The sequence below is a fragment of the Mytilus galloprovincialis genome, chromosome 1 (assembly GCF_965363235.1).
Source record: "Mytilus galloprovincialis chromosome 1, xbMytGall1.hap1.1, whole genome shotgun sequence".
Lineage (NCBI taxonomy): Eukaryota > Metazoa > Mollusca > Bivalvia > Mytilida > Mytilidae > Mytilus > Mytilus galloprovincialis.
Window position 1 is genome coordinate 132884743 of NC_134838.1, and position 20820 is coordinate 132905562.

At 36.5% G+C, this 20820-nt stretch overlaps 1 protein-coding gene across 5 annotated transcripts in view; it reads right to left on the bottom strand.

Annotated features, from left to right (window-relative positions):
* The window catches only part of LOC143060568 (uncharacterized), a 38391-nt gene continuing 17571 nt past the window's right edge, over positions 1-20820 (bottom strand). Inside the window, exons 1-2 of one of the 5 annotated variants that reach the window (XM_076233616.1) lie at positions 16612-16738; positions 1-2777 (exon numbers count right to left, since the gene is read on the bottom strand). In XM_076233616.1, the coding sequence (XP_076089731.1) occupies positions 21-2138 (2118 nt within the window). In that variant the 5' untranslated portion in view covers positions 2139-2777; positions 16612-16738 and the 3' untranslated portion in view covers positions 1-20. Of the gene's footprint in view, positions 2778-3592; positions 3612-4791; positions 4883-5555; positions 5611-16611; positions 16739-20820 lie in introns of those variants that run through there. The other 4 variants (XM_076233618.1, XM_076233617.1, XM_076233619.1 and 1 more) reach the window with 4 other exon arrangements.

Consider the following 20820-nt stretch of genomic DNA (forward strand, 5'->3'; position numbering starts at 1 on the left):
AAGTATTGACTTGTTTTATTTTATACCATAGATTCCTGAACTGTATTTGTTGGAGTCGTTTCTCTCTCATGCCATATAACAATTGAATTCTCGTTATCTGACTGCTGAGTTTTCTTATAATCCGACGGATCATAGGGGAGGTAACTTAAACGTTTTGATTCTCTGAATTGTAATAATGCGTCTTTTGGTCTCAGTAAAATATCCGATTCTTTGGTTGCAAGAGTATGTCTATTTGCTTGTGTTCCTATCAAGACGTTTTGGTATCTTGAACTTTTGTCTATGTATTCTGATGACGGGACTGGGGATAAAGTTCTGTCTTTGGATGATATTTCAAATGAGTCGTTTTCAATGGATTGGTCCCATTCATCTAACTGGGTCAACCAATGCTGAACACTATCGGTGGGCGCTATCTTCTCTTTCGGCAAGCAGTGAAGATTTATAAATGATATAGGATTTGACGGGGGCCACGTCATCGCATTACTGGAATCACATGACATAGATGACCAATCACTGGTGTCCGCGTAATAACTATAACTGACAGAATATGACGTGTCACTGCTACCGACGTTGTACTCGTCAACAGAGTTACTAAGCACATGCTTTGTTTCAAATGTTTCATTTGAAATGAAATCAGAGCACTCGTTTGGAAATAATGGAAGGGGCGATTTTCTATTTTTTGGTGGACTTTTACAGAACGATCTCTTTATCTCCGAATTATTTGGTTTCCGATCAGATGTTCGTACAGACAGTTGTTGTCGTCCTTTGACTGTTAGACAGGGTATTGTTTGAGCATTATGTAAATGTGAGTTGTTTATATGACAGAATATATTACTTGGGTCACTAACATTTAAAGTGTTTGTATTCCGACTATTACTAGATGCTAAATCTACATTGCTACTATGTTTTCTTCGCTTTTTCCTTGATGGTGTGGAATCGTCATTTTCAATTGATATTTCCCCCTTTAAATTTTCGGATGTCCCATTCTTACTGTTTCCGTTATGTGGAACTTTATGAATATATCCATTTTGTAAACTAATAATTGAACAATGATTTTCCCCATATTGTTCATGATTTTGTATCTCAATCCCGTGTTTTACAGAGAAATCATGAGCTGTATTTTTCATTGCTATTTCTAATTCAAGCTGGTAAACAGCGTCAGAGAATGGTTTGAATGTTTCATTCTGCAGATAACTACAACTGCAACATTTAAGGAACATTCCACATACAAACGTCAGTATAATTGAGACAGTAGTTCCTAGTTGGTATTTATAATCCCATTCGTTGCTCATCATCCAGAATCCTGTCATAATAACATTTTCTACAAGTAGTCCACTGTACAGAAGAACATTCACGCACATTATCTTTTGATTCTCTTTGTTGAAAATGTCAAAAATGTTAAAATAAGATAAACATATATTTTTTAAAAATTGTATAATGCTGCCTTTCCCATTGCAAAAAGTTAAAATAGTTGTGGAAAATAAATATACTAGAAAATGAAATCCTAATGGCAGAGGAAGCCAACGTGGTATAACAGCTTGAAATAACATAATAGATCCACATCTTGAGAACATCAGAAATATGGTACCAAATGTTAACATCATAATACCAAACGGTTTTCTAATTCGAACACTTAATTTCGAAAAGTCGTCGTTTTCAAAGAGAAACTTTTGTGTATTGTACATTGAAAACACAATAGCATTATCGATTACTCCTATAATTACAAGAATTATTACTTCTGAAGTGGTATCGTGATCACTGAAGAAATGGCTGCCTTTCAGGAGTAAGATTGGGAAACTTTGGATAGCTGTGTGTATCAACCTGAGTATTATAAACTCCCTCCAATCATGTTCATCAAACAATAGAAGCAACTTTAAACATCGCCATATAAGTCCTACTTGTAGAAAATGGAGTAAGATGCAGATTGTACGAGCACATCCTCGACCGCTGAAGTCCATGGTTCTTAGCACCAGTATGGTAGAGATGATGTTCACAAGAATTAATGGTCCGGCGGTCAGAGATAAAATTATAACCGATGACGTCAAGTCTGAGGTAATTCGGGTTAGACATAGGTGTATATTTAAACCTGTTTCTGCCAGGTATAGTACCATGCTAGTTATTGACAACACTATACCTAGCATTGCTAGTTGTGTGAAAGCTTTGGGTTACTCGAGTTGTCGTAGCATTGTCAGTAGTCAATCACTATGTACTTCTGCAACATACAGTGTAGATATTACTCCTGTCACGAACAGTGTAGTGTATATCACTGTGCACTCCTGTCACGGACAGAAGATATGTTGCCACTATCCGTACTTTAATACCCCATTCAACTATGGTACCATTTGAAGTTCAAGTACTGGAGAATGGTTACGTGTAACAACGTTCTTGGTCGAGTATGTAGAAGCAGTTTAATGTATCACGTTTGGAATTTCCATAATTGAAGAAGAATTGTTCCTATCAAGCACTCAGGTATAGAGACAGTTTATTTTTGGTATCAAGTTGTCGTTTTTATCCTAGTACTATTGACTAAATAATGATACAGTTTACCCATGACAAAAATACACTAAATTCACATTACCCTCGAACGAACATGCAAGCGTAAATCAATCCACCACTGGCGTCGAGTTTACACTAGTGTTTAACAATGAAATGTTGTATGCTCGACAAGTCTTTCTATTGACTAAATGTATACCCTGTAGTATGATGCCTTGTCGTAGATGTCCGTAAACTTTCGTCATCAAACTTCGCCGTGACACAATCAAGTCAGTTATCTGATATACCTGAAATAAAGAAGAAAAATATATCTGATTGAGCTAAACATTCTGAATACATTTTACTATGTGTGATTATTATCAAAGCATTTAAAATAAAACCTTCAATGTCCTGTTCTAGCAACCGACGATTTGTATTTTTAAATAATATGTAGTTTGTGTTAATAACGTATCATATTCCATAATAAGGGCCAGGATGAATAAAATAGTAATAAAATTGGATATATTAAACATATCCTGACCTAAGTGTACAATTACACTGACTGCAAAGTTAGTCGTGTCAGTCATATCAAAAGCATCAAAGCTATACCGGTTACTTGTAGGAGTTCAAAGGTCACCTGCATAGCTGTTTATATAAATATACAATAGAAGATAAACATTTTACAATATCTAGAGCTGGTATGTAGAGTATACATTACTACTTATCATAACAATGGCAGAGTCTTCTTCGTGTGTATCTTAACATACAATTTCATGACGACATTTAAATAGTTTTTTCATGTTTTATGTGACTTTAAACAATGGTTGATAGCCCGAGATATTCAGTCAACTGAAACATGTTATATTGAAATGTGTGTAAGATTTCACTTCACTTTTTTATTTTGCCATCAAAATATTTATAAATATTCAGTGTTCCTTGTAAACTTCTATCTATATATATATAAAACACTGGCTCTTATCAGGCAGTGGCTGAAACGATAGGTCTGTTTAACAAAGTATGTGTTGACAACCAAATATCAATGTTCTCGTGTGTAAGTATAATGAAATATACATCGAGAATATCTAAATAATAAGCAATAAACAATATATATATATATCTATACCTAGTCATGCTTCCTCCCCAAAACTCATGCAAGACTAACGCATGTAACGCCTAATACATCATGAACGTAAACTATCAACCATAGAATAGTGACATTCTGTATTTAGCCCGAGTCAGTATCAAAACATAAAATACCATAATCATGTTGGTCAGGATGAATCTATTTCAATATATAATTATTGACTGTTAATGTATCAACTGAACTCAAAAGTCAACAATTGTTTTATTATATGACTTTTTATCCTTCTCCATATTTGGTATTTACTCAAGATCCTTTCAAAACTGCTCCCTGTTTTATACTAAATATCAGGATAGACACTTTGTAAAGTTTGAAAAGGAAATAAAGCACCAGGAATTATCCTTAGAAATATCAAAGTCTTAATTAAACTTGTAAAGACAGCTGCATTTATATCCATGATGAAACCTACAGTGGAATATTCATAACAATATCGAACCCAACAAACCGACATAAGATCAATGCAATAGAATAGGTCTTGAAAAGAACAGCAGGGTTTCTGCACAACAGCTTACAAAACCGAACACCAGGGCGGCTGTGTCACACATATGGTTAACACATTAACACGGAAAAGCCTTGCAATCGTAGGAAAGCAAACAGATTTCACATGTACCTCAAGATTCAAACTTGACCTGATTGACATAGTTCGCCAACAATAGTTTACCCTTAAAATACCCAGGGTAGAGGTAAAAACCATTTTTAGCAGGAAAGAACCATAACAGATGCCTTCTGCCAATCTTTCCTTTCCAATGACCATCAAGGATTGGAACAACCAATCAAAATCATTATCGTCGGCAAATACAGTTCTCGGATTCAGAACTGCATTGAAGGGTTACTCTGGAATGACCTAGGCAACATTAAGATGTACATGTGTTTAATGTAAAAAGCCAAGATAAAGTGTGTTGCCCAACACTATACGAAATTTTCACTCGGAATCAACTACATTGGTAATTTTGAATCCGGTTCCTTACCTAATTACCTCATGAAGAAATTGTCAATAAAGTTAAGTTTAAATAACATTGAAGTTAAATGTCGGAATAAGTTGTTTACAAAACTAAAGAAGTTAGCAAAAGATTAAGTATGCACATAAAAGTACATGTAACAAACGTAACGGGGAAGTAAAAACTAAAAATAGCGTTGTTCAATCAAGTCTACGAGTATGACATTAAAAACAGGGTGCTTACCTAAAAAATCTTCATTTTATAACTTTCCACAGCAATACACCACAAGTTAATTGTGAGATAGACTTTTATCGAATACTCACTAAATATTTAAAACAAACAATGATAAATTTTAAATTAAATTAAATTATGTCTAACTTTACGGAGTTGTTTATTTTACAGAGATAAGCCAGGACGTTCCTGGTTGACAACTTGTTCCCCGTGTTACCCTGGTTCTTTAATAGATAATTTTAATAATCTTTAAGTATGTTTTAACTGTACATGATTGCATTTTACACCAGATTACAGCTAATTTCTTAATGCATACAAAGAAAGACTGTGGTAAGCTTGCTTGCTTTATTTGTACATTGTACCATTGTAATTCAGCAGTGGTGGACCCAGAACTTTTCATAAGGGGGGTGGGGGCGCTGACTGACCTAAGGGGGGCTCCAGTCATGCTTCAATCAAATCCCCCTGGATCCGCCTATGAATTGGGATAACATATAATCAAATTTACCAGTAAATATAATATAAACAGGTTAAAATATGCCGATATATTGTTTGAAGATGTCGATCTTAATTACAAAGCTTGACATAGCATTTATACAAACAGAGCAATCAAGCAGACCAAAGTTTTACACTACAAGCATTAGGACATTAGCTGTAATAGATACCTTGTCTTCATGAAACAAGTGAGTAAGATGGCCCGCGTCCAGTTGTAAGTATTTCATGTATTTCGATAACGAGAGATAATGAAAGAAATGATTGGAAAAATCGAATGTATTTACCTGCGGAAAGTTTTTGTATACCACATGAGTGATCAATCTTCCATTGATGATATAATGTTACATAGATGGTCCCTACTGATATGATATAAATACTAATATGTACCAAGGTACAAATATTATAAACCACGTAAACGTGTACTTTGTGATTTCCAATATTCAAATGAGCCAGTTGATTTTTATGTAGATATAAATACAATATTATTTTTTTGGCGTCTTTGTTAGATTTTTTTAAAATGTTTATCAATTTCGTTTCAAATTTAATGTTGTTACCTTTAAGGAACAAACAGACTGACTCCGTGATTGAAATAATGTGCTTAAAAAAAAACAGAAATAGAATTTACTCATTGTTGAAGGCCGTACGGTAACCTATAGTTGTTAATGTCAGTGTCATTTTGGTCTCTTGTGGACAGTTGTCTCATTGGCAATTATACCCAATCTTCTTTTTTTTTATAATAACATAAATTATCGATATCGTAAGTAAAAGTATCGTGGTTTCGGTTTCTATTGCTGTTTTTGTTATCTTAAGAATTTTTGCTTCTTTATAAAAGGGATCAAAATAAAGCTAACAAGAACAATCTGCATTAACACATAAAAACTGTCAGACAGAATAGGGTGGACAGCAGTTTGTCTTTAACGAATTTAGACTTGTTTCTTCTACATGTAGGTCGGGGACAGGAGGTTGTCTTAAACAAATTTATGTTTTGTTTCTTCTACATGGAGGTCGGGAACAGCAGTTTGTCTTTAACGAATTTATGTCTTGTGTACATGTCTTCTACATTAAGGTCGGGGACAGCAGGTTGTCTTTAACGAATTTATGTCTAGTTTCTTCTACATTAAGGTCGGGGACAGCAGGTTGTCTTTAACGAATTTATGTCTTGTTTCTTCTACATGAAGGTCGGTGACAGCAATTTGTCTTTAACGAATTTATGTCTTGTTTCTTCTACATGAAGGTCGGGGACAGCAGGTTGTCTATAACGAATTGATGTCTTGTTTCTTCTACATGAAGGTCGGGGACAGCAGTTTATCTTTAACGAATTTATGTCTTGTTTCTTCTACATGAAGGTCGGGGACAGCAGGTTGTCTTTAACGAATTTATGTCTTGTTTCTTCTACATGAAGGTCGGGGACAGCAGGTTGTCTTTAACGAATTTATGTCTTGTTTCTTCTACATGGAGGTCGGGGACAGCAGGTTGTCTTTAACGAATTGATGTCTTGTTTCTTCTACATGAAGGTCGGGAACAGCAGTTTGTCTTTAATGAATTTATGTCTTGTTTCTTCTACATTAAGGTCGGGGACAGCATGTTGTCTTTAACGAATTTATGTCTTGTTTCTTCTACATGAAGGTCGAGGACAGCAGTTTGTCTTTAACGAATTTATGTCTTGGTTCTTCTACATTAAGGTCGGGGACAGCAGGTTGTCTTTAACGAATTTATGTCTTGTTTCTTCTACATGAAGGTCGGTGACAGCAATTTGTCTTTAACGAATTTATGTCTTGTTTCTTCTACATGAAGGTCGAGGACAGCAGGTTGTCTTTAACGAATTTATGTCTTGGTTCTTCTACATGGAGGTCGGAGACAGCAGTTTGTCTTTAACGAATTGATGTCTTGTTTCTTCTACATGAAGGTCGGGGACAGCAGTTTATCTTTAACGAATTTATGTCTTGTTTCTTCTACATGAAGGTCGGGGACAGCAGGTTGTCTTTAACGAATTTATGTCTTGTTTCTTCTACATGAAGGTCGGGGACAGCAGGTTGTCTTTAACGAATTTATGTCTTGTTTCTTCTACATGGAGGTCGGGGACAGCAGGTTGTCTTTAACGAATTGATGTCTTGTTTCTTCTACATGAAGGTCGGGAACAGCAGTTTGTCTTTAATGAATTTATGTCTTGTTTCTTCTACATTAAGGTCGGGGACAGCATGTTGTCTTTAACGAATTTATGTCTTGTTTCTTCTACATGAAGGTCGAGGACAGCAGTTTGTCTTTAACGAATTTATGTCTTGGTTCTTCTACATTAAGGTCGGGGACAGCAGTTTGTCTTTAACAAATTTATGTCTTGGTTCTTCTACATTAAGGTCGGGGACAGCAGGTTGTCGGTTGTCTTTTACGAATTTATGTCTTGGTTCTTCTACATGGAGGTCGAGGACAGCAGTTTGTCTTTAACGAATTTATGTCTTGGTTCTTCTACATTAAGGTCGGGGACAGCAGGTTGTCTTTAACGAATTTATGTCTTGTTTCTTCTACATGAAGGTCGGTGACAGCAATTTGTCTTTAACGAATTTATGTCTTGGTTCTTCTACATTAAGGTCGGGGACAGCAGGTTGTCGGTTGTCTTTTACGAATTTATGTCTTGGTTCTTCTACATGGAGGTCGGAGACAGCAGTTTGTCTTTAACGAATTTATGTCTTGTTTCTTCTACATGGAGGTCGGGGACAGGAGGTTGTCTTAAACAAATTTATGTCTTATGTCTTCTACATGGAGGTCGGGAACAGCAGTTTGTCTTTAACGAATTTATGTCTTGTGTACATGTCTTCTACATTAAGGTCGGGGACAGCAGGTTATTTTTAACGAATTTATGTCTAGTTTCTTCTACATTAAGGTCGGGGACAGCAGGTTGTCTTTAACAAATTTATGTCTTGTTTCTTTTACATGAAGGTCATGGACAGCAGTTTGTCTTTAACGAATTTATGTCTTGTTTCTTCTACATGAAGGTCGAGGACAGCAGGTTGACTTTAACGAATTGATGTCTTGTTTCTTCTACATGAAGGTCGGGGACAGCAGGTTGTCTTTGATGAATTTATGTCTTGTTTCTTCTACATGAAGGTCGGGGACAGCAGTTTGTCTTTAACGAATTTATGTCTTGGTTCTTCTACATTAAGGTCGGGGACAGCAGTTTGTCTTTAACGAATTTATGTCTTGTTTCTTCTACATGAAGGTCGAGGACAGCAGTTTGTCTTTAACGAATTTATGTCTTGGTTCTTCTACATTAAGGTCGGGGACAGCAGTTTGTCTTTAACGAATTTATGTCTTGGTTCTTCTACATTAAGGTCGGGGACAGCAGGTTGTCGGTTGTCTTTAACGAATTTATGTCTTGTTTCTTCTACATGGAGGTCGGAGACAGCAGTTTGTCTTTAATGAATTTATGTCTTGTTTTTTCTACATGGAGGTCGGGGACAGCAGGTTGTCGGTTGTCTTTTACGAATTTATGTCTTGTTTCTTCTACATGGAGGTCGGGGACAGCAGGTTGTCTTTAACGAATTTATGTCTTGTTTTTTCTACATGGAGGTCGGGGACAGCAGTTTGTCTTTAATGAATTTATGTCTTGTTTCTGCTACATGAAGGTCGGGGACAGCAGGTTGTCGGTTGTCTTTAACGAATTTATGTCTTGTTTCTTCTACATGGAGGTCGGAGACAGCAGTTTGTCTTTAATGAATTTATGTCTTGTTTCTTCTACATGGAGGTCGGGGACAGCAGGTTGTCTTTTACGAATTTATGTCTTGTTTCTTTTACATGGAGGTCGGAGACAGCAGTTTGTCTTTAATGAATTTATGTCTTGTTTTTTCTACATGGAGGTCGGGGACAGCAGTTTGTCTTTTACGAATTTATGTCTTGGTTCTTCTACATGGAGGTCGGGGACAGCAGGTTGTCTTTTACGAATTTATGTCTTGTTTCTTCTACATGAAGGTCGGTGACAGCAGTTTGTCTTTAACGAATTTATGTCTTGTTTCTTCTACATGAAGGTCGGGGACAGCAGGTTGTCTTTAACGAATTTATGTCTTGTTTTTTCTACATGAAGGTCGGGGACAGCAGTTTGTCTTTAACGAATTTATGTCTTGTTTCTTCTACATGAAGGTCGGGGACAGCAGGTTGTCTTTAACGAATTTATGTCTTGTTTCTTCTACATGAAGGTCGGGGACAGCAGTTTGTCTTTAACGAATTTATGTCTTGTTTCTTCTACATGAAGGTCGGTGACAGCAATTTGTCTTTAACGAATTTATGTCTTGTTTCTTCTACATGAAGGTCGGGGACAGCAGGTTGTCGGTTGTCTTTAACGAATTTATGTCTTGTTTCTTCTACATGAAGGTCGGGGACAGCAGGTTTTCTTTAACGAATTTATGTCTTGTTTCTTCTACATGAAGGTCGGGGACAGCAGTTTGTCTTTAACGAATTTATGTCTTGTTTCTTCTACATGAAGGTCGGTGACAGCAATTTGTCTTTAACGAATTTATGTCTTGTTTCTTCTACATGAAGGTCGGGGACAGCAGGTTGTCGGTTGTCTTTAACGAATTTATGTCTTGTTTCTTCTACATGAAGGTCGGGGACAGCAGGTTTTCTTTAACGAATTTATGTCTTGTTTTTTCTACATGAAGGTCGGGGACAGCAGGTTGTCGGTTGTCTTTAACGAATTTATGTCTTGTTTCTTCTACATGAAGGTCGGGGACAGCAGGTTGTCTTTAACGAATTTATGTCTTGTTTCTGCTACATGAAGGTCGGGGACAGCAGGTTGTCGGTTGTCTTTAAGGAATTTATGTCTTGTTTCTTCTACATTAAGGTCGGGGACAGCAGGTTGTCTTTAACGAATTTATGTCTTGTTTTTTCTACATGAAGGTCGGGGACAGCAGTTTGTCTTTAACGAATTTATGTCTTGTTTCTTCTACATGAAGGTCGGGGACAGCAGGTTGTCTTTAACGAATTTATGTCTTGTTTTTTCTACATGGAGGTCGGGGACAGCAGGTTGTCGGTTGTCTTTTACGAATTTATGTCTTGTTTCTTCTACATGGAGGTCGGGGACAGCAGGTTGTCTTTAACGAATTTATGTCTTGTTTTTTCTACATGGAGGTCGGGGACAGCAGTTTGTCTTTAATGAATTTATGTCTTGTTTCTGCTACATGAAGGTCGGGGACAGCAGGTTGTCGGTTGTCTTTAACGAATTTATGTCTTGTTTCTTCTACATGAAGGTCGGTGACAGCAATTTGTCTTTAACGAATTTATGTCTTGTTTCTTCTACATGAAGGTCGAGGACAGCAGGTTGTCTTTAACGAATTTATGTCTTGGTTCTTCTACATGGAGGTCGGAGACAGCAGTTTGTCTTTAACGAATTGATGTCTTGTTTCTTCTACATGAAGGTCGGGGACAGCAGTTTATCTTTAACGAATTTATGTCTTGTTTCTTCTACATGAAGGTCGGGGACAGCAGGTTGTCTTTAACGAATTTATGTCTTGTTTCTTCTACATGAAGGTCGGGGACAGCAGGTTGTCTTTAACGAATTTATGTCTTGTTTCTTCTACATGGAGGTCGGGGACAGCAGGTTGTCTTTAACGAATTGATGTCTTGTTTCTTCTACATGAAGGTCGGGAACAGCAGTTTGTCTTTAATGAATTTATGTCTTGTTTCTTCTACATTAAGGTCGGGGACAGCATGTTGTCTTTAACGAATTTATGTCTTGTTTCTTCTACATGAAGGTCGAGGACAGCAGTTTGTCTTTAACGAATTTATGTCTTGGTTCTTCTACATTAAGGTCGGGGACAGCAGTTTGTCTTTAACAAATTTATGTCTTGGTTCTTCTACATTAAGGTCGGGGACAGCAGGTTGTCGGTTGTCTTTTACGAATTTATGTCTTGGTTCTTCTACATGGAGGTCGAGGACAGCAGTTTGTCTTTAACGAATTTATGTCTTGGTTCTTCTACATTAAGGTCGGGGACAGCAGGTTGTCTTTAACGAATTTATGTCTTGTTTCTTCTACATGAAGGTCGGTGACAGCAATTTGTCTTTAACGAATTTATGTCTTGGTTCTTCTACATTAAGGTCGGGGACAGCAGGTTGTCGGTTGTCTTTTACGAATTTATGTCTTGGTTCTTCTACATGGAGGTCGGAGACAGCAGTTTGTCTTTAACGAATTTATGTCTTGTTTCTTCTACATGGAGGTCGGGGACAGGAGGTTGTCTTAAACAAATTTATGTCTTATGTCTTCTACATGGAGGTCGGGAACAGCAGTTTGTCTTTAACGAATTTATGTCTTGTGTACATGTCTTCTACATTAAGGTCGGGGACAGCAGGTTATTTTTAACGAATTTATGTCTAGTTTCTTCTACATTAAGGTCGGGGACAGCAGGTTGTCTTTAATAAATTTATGTCTTGTTTCTTTTACATGAAGGTCATGGACAGCAGTTTGTCTTTAACGAATTTATGTCTTGTTTCTTCTACATGAAGGTCGAGGACAGCAGGTTGACTTTAACGAATTGATGTCTTGTTTCTTCTACATGAAGGTCGGGGACAGCAGGTTGTCTTTGATGAATTTATGTCTTGTTTCTTCTACATGAAGGTCGGGGACAGCAGTTTGTCTTTAACGAATTTATGTCTTGGTTCTTCTACATTAAGGTCGGGGACAGCAGTTTGTCTTTAACGAATTTATGTCTTGTTTCTTCTACATGAAGGTCGAGGACAGCAGTTTGTCTTTAACGAATTGATGTCTTGGTTCTTCTACATTAAGGTCGGGGACAGCAGTTTGTCTTTAACGAATTTATGTCTTGGTTCTTCTACATTAAGGTCGGGGACAGCAGGTTGTCGGTTGTCTTTAACGAATTTATGTCTTGTTTCTTCTACATGGAGGTCGGAGACAGCAGTTTGTCTTTAATGAATTTATGTCTTGTTTTTTCTACATGGAGGTCGGGGACAGCAGGTTGTCGGTTGTCTTTTACGAATTTATGTCTTGTTTCTTCTACATGGAGGTCGGGGACAGCAGGTTGTCTTTAACGAATTTATGTCTTGTTTTTTCTACATGGAGGTCGGGGACAGCAGTTTGTCTTTAATGAATTTATGTCTTGTTTCTGCTACATGAAGGTCGGGGACAGCAGGTTGTCGGTTGTCTTTAACGAATTTATGTCTTGTTTCTTCTACATGGAGGTCGGAGACAGCAGTTTGTCTTTAATGAATTTATGTCTTGTTTCTTCTACATGGAGGTCGGGGACAGCAGGTTGTCTTTTACGAATTTATGTCTTGTTTCTTTTACATGGAGGTCGGAGACAGCAGTTTGTCTTTAATGAATTTATGTCTTGTTTTTTCTACATGGAGGTCGGGGACAGCAGTTTGTCTTTTACGAATTTATGTCTTGGTTCTTCTACATGGAGGTCGGGGACAGCAGGTTGTCTTTTACGAATTTATGTCTTGTTTCTTCTACATGAAGGTCGGGGACAGCAGTTTGTCTTTAACGAATTTATGTCTTGTTTCTTCTACATGAAGGTCGGGGACAGCAGTTTGTCTTTAACGAATTTATGTCTTGTTTTTTCTACATGGAGGTCGGGGACAGCAGGTTGTCTTTTACGAATTTATGTCTTGTTTCTTCTACATGGAGGTCGGGGACAGCAGGTTGTCTTTTACGAATTTATGTCTTGTTTCTTCTACATGAAGGTCGGTGACAGCAGTTTGTCTTTAACGAATTTATGTCTTGTTTCTTCTACATGAAGGTCGGGGACAGCAGGTTGTCTTTAACGAATTTATGTCTTGTTTTTTCTACATGAAGGTCGGGGACAGCAGTTTGTCTTTAACGAATTTATGTCTTGTTTCTTCTACATGAAGGTCGGGGACAGCAGGTTGTCTTTAACGAATTTATGTCTTGTTTCTTCTACATGAAGGTCGGGGACAGCAGGTTGTCTTTAACGAATTTATGTCTTGTTTCTTCTACATGAAGGTCGGTGACAGCAATTTGTCTTTAACGAATTTATGTCTTGTTTCTTCTACATGAAGGTCGGGGACAGCAGGTTGTCGGTTGTCTTTAACGAATTTATGTCTTGTTTCTTCTACATGAAGGTCGGGGACAGCAGGTTTTCTTTAACGAATTTATGTCTTGTTTTTTCTACATGAAGGTCGGGGACAGCAGGTTGTCGGTTGTCTTTAACGAATTTATGTCTTGTTTCTTCTACATGAAGGTCGGGGACAGCAGGTTGTCTTTAACGAATTTATGTCTTGTTTCTGCTACATGAAGGTCGGGGACAGCAGGTTGTCGGTTGTCTTTAACGAATTTATGTCTTGTTTCTTCTACATTAAGGTCGGGGACAGCAGGTTGTCTTTAACGAATTGATGTCTTGTTTTTTCTACATGAAGGTCGGGGACAGCAGTTTGTCTTTAACGAATTTATGTCTTGTTTCTTCTACATGAAGGTCGGGGACAGCAGGTTGTCTTTAACGAATTTATGTCTTGTTTTTTCTACATGGAGGTCGGGGACAGCAGGTTGTCGGTTGTCTTTTACGAATTTATGTCTTGTTTCTTCTACATGGAGGTCGGGGACAGCAGGTTGTCTTTAACGAATTTATGTCTTGTTTTTTCTACATGGAGGTCGGGGACAGCAGTTTGTCTTTAATGAATTTATGTCTTGTTTCTGCTACATGAAGGTCGGGGACAGCAGGTTGTCGGTTGTCTTTAACGAATTTATGTCTTGTTTCTTCTACATGGAGGTCGGAGACAGCAGTTTGTCTTTAATGAATTTATGTCTTGTTTCTTCTACATGGAGGTCGGGGACAGCAGGTTGTCTTTTACGAATTTATGTCTTGTTTCTTTTACATGGAGGTCGGAGACAGCAGTTTGTCTTTAATGAATTTATGTCTTGTTTTTTCTACATGGAGGTCGGGGACAGCAGTTTGTCTTTTACGAATTTATGTCTTGGTTCTTCTACATGGAGGTCGGGGACAGCAGGTTGTCTTTTACGAATTTATGTCTTGTTTCTTCTACATGAAGGTCGGGGACAGCAGTTTGTCTTTAACGAATTTATGTCTTGTTTCTTCTACATGAAGGTCGGGGACAGCAGTTTGTCTTTAACGAATTTATGTCTTGTTTTTTCTACATGGAGGTCGGGGACAGCAGGTTGTCTTTTACGAATTTATGTCTTGTTTCTTCTACATGGAGGTCGGGGACAGCAGGTTGTCTTTTACGAATTTATGTCTTGTTTCTTCTACATGAAGGTCGGTGACAGCAGTTTGTCTTTAACGAATTTATGTCTTGTTTCTTCTACATGAAGGTCGGGGACAGCAGGTTGTCTTTAACGAATTTATGTCTTGTTTTTTCTACATGAAGGTCGGGGACAGCAGTTTGTCTTTAACGAATTTATGTCTTGTTTCTTCTACATGAAGGTCGGGGACAGCAGGTTGTCTTTAACGAATTTATGTCTTGTTTCTTCTACATGAAGGTCGGGGACAGCAGGTTGTCTTTAACGAATTTATGTCTTGTTTCTTCTACATGAAGGTCGGTGACAGCAATTTGTCTTTAACGAATTTATGTCTTGTTTCTTCTACATGAAGGTCGGGGACAGCAGGTTGTCGGTTGTCTTTAACGAATTTATGTCTTGTTTCTTCTACATGAAGGTCGGGGACAGCAGGTTTTCTTTAACGAATTTATGTCTTGTTTTTTCTACATGAAGGTCGGGGACAGCAGGTTGTCGGTTGTCTTTAACGAATTTATGTCTTGTTTCTTCTACATGAAGGTCGGGGACAGCAGGTTGTCGGTTGTCTTTAACGAATTTATGTCTTGTTTCTTCTACATGAAGGTCGGGGACAGCAGGTTTTCTTTAACGAATTTATGTCTTGTTTCTTCTACATGAAGGTCGGGGACAGCAGGTTGTCTTTAACGAATTTATGTCTTGTTTCTTCTACATGAAGGTCGGTGACAGCAATTTGTCTTTAACGAATTTATGTCTTGTTTCTTCTACATGAAGGTCGGGGACAGCAGGTTGTCGGTTGTCTTTAACGAATTTATGTCTTGTTTCTTCTACATGAAGGTCGGGGACAGCAGTTTGTCTTTAACGAATTTATGTCTTGTTTCTTCTACATGAAGGTCGGGGACAGCAGGTTGTCTTTAACGAATTTATGTCTTGTTTCTGCTACATGAAGGTCGGGGACAGCAGGTTGTCGGTTGTCTTTAACGAATTTATGTCTTGTTTCTTCTACATTAAGGTCGGGGACAGCAATTTGTCTTTAACGAATTTATGTCTAGTTTCTTCTACATTAAGGTCGGGGACAGCAGTTTGTCTTTAACGAATTTATGTCTTGTTTCTTCTACATGGAGGTCGGGGACAGCAGGTTGTCTTTAACGAATTTATGTCTTGTTTCTTCTACATGAAGGTCGGGGACAGCAGGTTGTCTTTAACGAATTTATGTCTTGTTTGTTCTACGTGGAGGTCGGGGACAGCAGGTTGTCTTTTACGAATTTATGTCTTGGTTCTTCTACATGAAGGTCGGGGACAGCAGGTTGTCGGTTGTCTTTAACGAATTTATGTCTTGTTTCTTCTACATGAAGGTCGGGGACAGCAGTTTTTCTTTAACGAATTTATGTCTTGTTTGTTCTACGTGGAGGTCGGGGACAGCAGTTTGTCTTTAACGAATTTATGTCTTGTTTCTTCTACATGAAGGTCGGGGACAGCAGTTTTTCTTTAACGAATTTATGTCTTGTTTGTTCTACGTGGAGGTCGGGGACACCAGCAAACAAGAAGCTAGGACTTGACTTTCTCCACTCCTTCTATATGAGAAAGGATTAATATAGGTTGAGCCTTTCTCTACCCTGTATATCTGGGAAAGTATTAAAAAGGCTGAGTCTTTCTCTACTCCTCATATATGGGAAAGAATTAATACAGAATGAGCCTTTCTCTACTTATATATGGGGGGGAAAGTAAATTCACAAAAAAGAAAAAATTGAACTCCGAGGAAAATTCAAACGGAAAGTCCCTAATCAAATGGCAAAATCAAAAGATAAAACACATCAAATGCATTGATTAATATAGGAGGAAGACTTGATAAGTTCGGATAATAAATAATTAGTACATTATTCATAGAGCGCAATATATAATACAACAATTACTGTAACTGCTTCACATTTTTCACAAAACTAATCATGAAAGCTGCAATAAGTATTGTCAGAACAGAAAAATACAATAAGTATTGTTGAATATGTTATATAGAATTGATGTTTATGTAATATTTAGTTATACATTGTTAAATATGTTATGTTGAATTGAAGCATACCTAACGATTTCTTTTCGTCTATCCAAATAATGCTCAGGTAAAAATAATATATTACCTTTAAAGTGCATCAAAGTGTGCAATGAAACTTCACAAAATTTCAATACATCTTCGGCTACCGTTGTACGACATATATTGTATATGAAATGATCTTTCATCCGTTAATGATATTGTCTACCCGACCTCAGTATAATAGGTCGTTATCACTACAATCTTAGCTTTAATATGGCTCCCCGTTGTGAACAAATTACGTGTTTGTAAATACAATTATCGAGCGGCATTTTACCTGGCAATAGATTATTCAGATGCATGCAGTTTATGTGGCTACATGTGGATATCTACAATGATCACTACGTTCATTGCTGTGACGACGCTATTAAAGGGACAACAATAGAACCACATCAGTCATTATACGGCTATGTAATTCATTATAACACCCATTCACAATTCGATGACATTCTTAATTTAAAACGACAACAACAAAAATCTTAAATATTCAGTTAAAAAATCCGAATGTACTGATCTCCATTGTGTTCAATATGTGTTTTCATGAAAACAGCGCCACACAAATACAATACAAGTCAGTCGACATGAAGGATTCTCATACAAATATTGGTTGTTCTCCTTTTATATTTAATGCGTTTCCCTCAGTTTTAGTTTGTTTTCCCGATTTTGTTTTTTGTCCATAAAAGAGGGACGAAAGATACCAAAGGGCAGTCAAACTCATAAATCTAAAACAAACTGACAACGCCATGGCTAAAAATGAAAAAGACAAACAGAAAAACAATAGTACACATGACACAACATAGAAAATCATGTCTGTTATACGCTGATGATTTAGTCCTTATTTCTGAATCGGCTAATGGCTTACAAAAATGCCTTGACAAGCTTAGTTTATATTGCACTAGTTGGGATTTAACAGTAAATCTTGATAAAACCAAAGTTATGATTTTTAACAAATCAGGTAAAAAACTTACAAAAGACAAGTTTGTTTTTAGTGATAATATTTTGGAACACTGTACAGAATATAAATATTTGGGTATACTGTTTAAACCATCTGGTAGTTTTACAGAAGCAGTGAGACTTCTTTGTAAAAAAGCCTCAAAAGCTATATTTTGTATTAGAAAACTGTTATTTTCTGAAGATATCAATGTATTACCTCACTTAAAGCTTTTTGATGCTTGTGTTAAACCTATACTTCTTTACTGTAGTGAAGTTTGGTCTCTGTATATGATAAAAGATATTACAAATCTAGAGTCAAAATATTGGTCATTGGCTACCATCAAAGTCCAAATTAAATTTGCAAAAACTTTAATTGGAGTAAATAAATCAGTTGTCAATTTAGCACTACTAGCTGAACTTGGTATGTATCCAGTTTTTATAGAAGCTTTAAAACTGTCAATTGGCTTATGGTTGCATGTGATCAAATCTGATAACAATTGTTTACTAAAAGATATATATTTTTCCAACCTGCAATTAACCAATGGATTTGCTAAAAAGATTGAACAGTTACTTGCTACATTAAATTTTTCACATGTTTGGAAAAATCATGATACTATTTCAAAAAAGCGTTTATTATATGCAATTCATACCAAACTTAATGATAGATATCTTAATTATTGGAAAGAAAATATATTTTGTGATAATAAATCAGTACATGGTAATAAGCTGAGAACATATAGACAGCTTAAAGAAAATTATAAATTGGAAACCTATTTATTGTTAAATATAGACAGAAAAGTAATAGGGCATTTTGCTAAAATTCGTATTAGTAATAGTGTTCTTAGAATTGAACAAGGGCGTCACACTAAAACCCCTGTAGAAGAAAGAATTTGTCCTTTGTGCCTCTTAGAAGTAGAAGATGAATTTCATTTCACTTTAAAATGTATAAAACTAAATATAACAAGAGTGCACACGCTGAAATGTCTCGCCTTCTATACTAATCATTGATATTATGTTGATAGTCCTAAGTATAAAGCTAAGCTTTATTACAACTGTCACATCAACTTAACATTAACCAAGATAACTAAACAAAGACCAATGAACCTTGAAAAAGAGGTCCAGGTCAGATGAACCATGCCAGGCAGACAGGTACAGCTAACAATGCTTCTATACAACATATATAGTTGACACATTGCTTATAGTTTAAGAAAATTAGACCAAAACACAAAAACTTAACACTGTGCAATGAACCGTGAAAATGAGGTCACGGTTAAATAAAACCTGCTGGACTGACATAAAGATCATAAAATATTTCCATACACCAAATGTAGTTGACCAATGGCATATAGCATTAGATAAAAAGACCAAAACTCAAAAACTTAACTTTGACCACTGAACCATGAAAATGAGTTCAAGGTCACATGGCATCTGCCCGCTAGGCATGTACACTTAACAATCATTCCATACAACAAATATAGTAGACCTATTGCATATGGTATGAGAAAAACAGACCAAAACACAAAAATTTAACTATAACCACTGAACCATGAAAATGAGGTCAAGGTCAGATGACACCTGCCAGTTGGACATGTACACCTTACAGTCCTTCCATACACCGAATATACTAGCCCTATTGCTTATAGTATCTGAGATATGGACTTGACCACCAAAACTTAACCTTGTTCACTGATCCATGAAATGAGGTCGAGGTCAAGTGAAAACTGTCTGACAGACACGAGGACCTTGCAAGGTACGCACATAACAAATATAGTTATCCTATTACTTATAATAAGAGAGAATTCAACATTACAAAAAATTTGAACTTTTTTTTCAAGTGGTCACTGAACCATGAAAATGAGGTCAAGGACATTGGACATGTGACTGACGGAAACTTCGTAACATGAAGCATCTATATACAAAGTATGAAGCATCCAGGTCTTCCACCTTCTAAAATATAAAGCTTTTAAGAAGTTAGCTAACACCGCCGCCGCCGCCGCCGCCGCCGGATCACTATCCCTATGTCGAGCTTTCTGCAACAAAAGTTGCAGGCTCGACAATTAGAGACCAACTGTTTTCCAAAATTAGTGAAATAGTTCCCTCTTTTTTAATATGACTAATGAAGCAAGATTTAAATTTTTGTATACGTGTGTTGAGACTGATATAATTAGAATTATTGTTAAATTTATAAGCGACATGTACATTTCTAGAAATGCTTTATTAAGCACTAAATAACTTTGTGGTACCACCTCCTCATATAATGTTTATGAAATTGGTATGATATATATATGTTTGTATGTTTGTGTATAACAAATTTGTATTGTCTTGGTATCAATCCTGTAATTTTGGATTTTAAACCAATAAAAATTACTTACTTACTTACTTACTTACTTAGAAAACTAAAGAAGAAACAACACGAACCCCACCAAAAACTAGGGGTGATCTTAGGTGCTCCGGAAGGGTAAGCAGATCCTGCTCCACATGTGGCGTGACGGTACCCAAATTGCACTTATTTTGACAGTTTTTTTAACTACGTTTTTTTTATGATCAAGACAGCAATTTCCATTTAGTGTTTATTTTGTAGCCCTATCCTTCTTTATTATATAGGTACACCAATTTGATTTTCAATCCATATGGAATCATAGAAAAATTGGTCTGAACTAACCTCCAAACCATCAATGATTCTGAAATGAGGAGTACCCAAATTGCATCCATGCTTAAATTCTCTTCGTCAAAAGTCGAGTAACAGAGCTTTTGTTTAATTTTTTCAAATATTTTGAACAATTGGATATTTGTCCATGCTTACTCTTCATTATTTAAGAAATGAATACTCAAAACATATTGTATTTGCTAATTTTAAAAAGATGACGTTTTGATGACGTTGCATGGCGATGTTATGGTACATTTTGCTTTTTCAGTAAACACTTCATCTGTTGATAAATACTGTGAACGTTATGCGTATATCTAAATATTTTTACCTATGGTGAAAGACGTGCATAGTATCAAATCATAAAAATACAAATTGTTTAGTCTCTTGGAAATCTTGTAAGATTCCCGCTGCTATTTTTGCTAAATAGGTGCAATTTGGGTATTCGGTGCAATCTGGGTACCGTTACGTTAGATTTACGATTTTTGAACAGCGGTATACTACTGTTGCCTTTATTTGTAAGTTGTTGAATATAGTTAACTATATTAAATAATACCCAAATTTACGATTTTTGAACAGCGGTATACTACTGTTGCTTTTATTTGTAATTTGCTGAATATAGTTAACTATTAAATAATATTCAAATTTGTGGTTTTATTATTTGTATTTGTTACTTTGTAC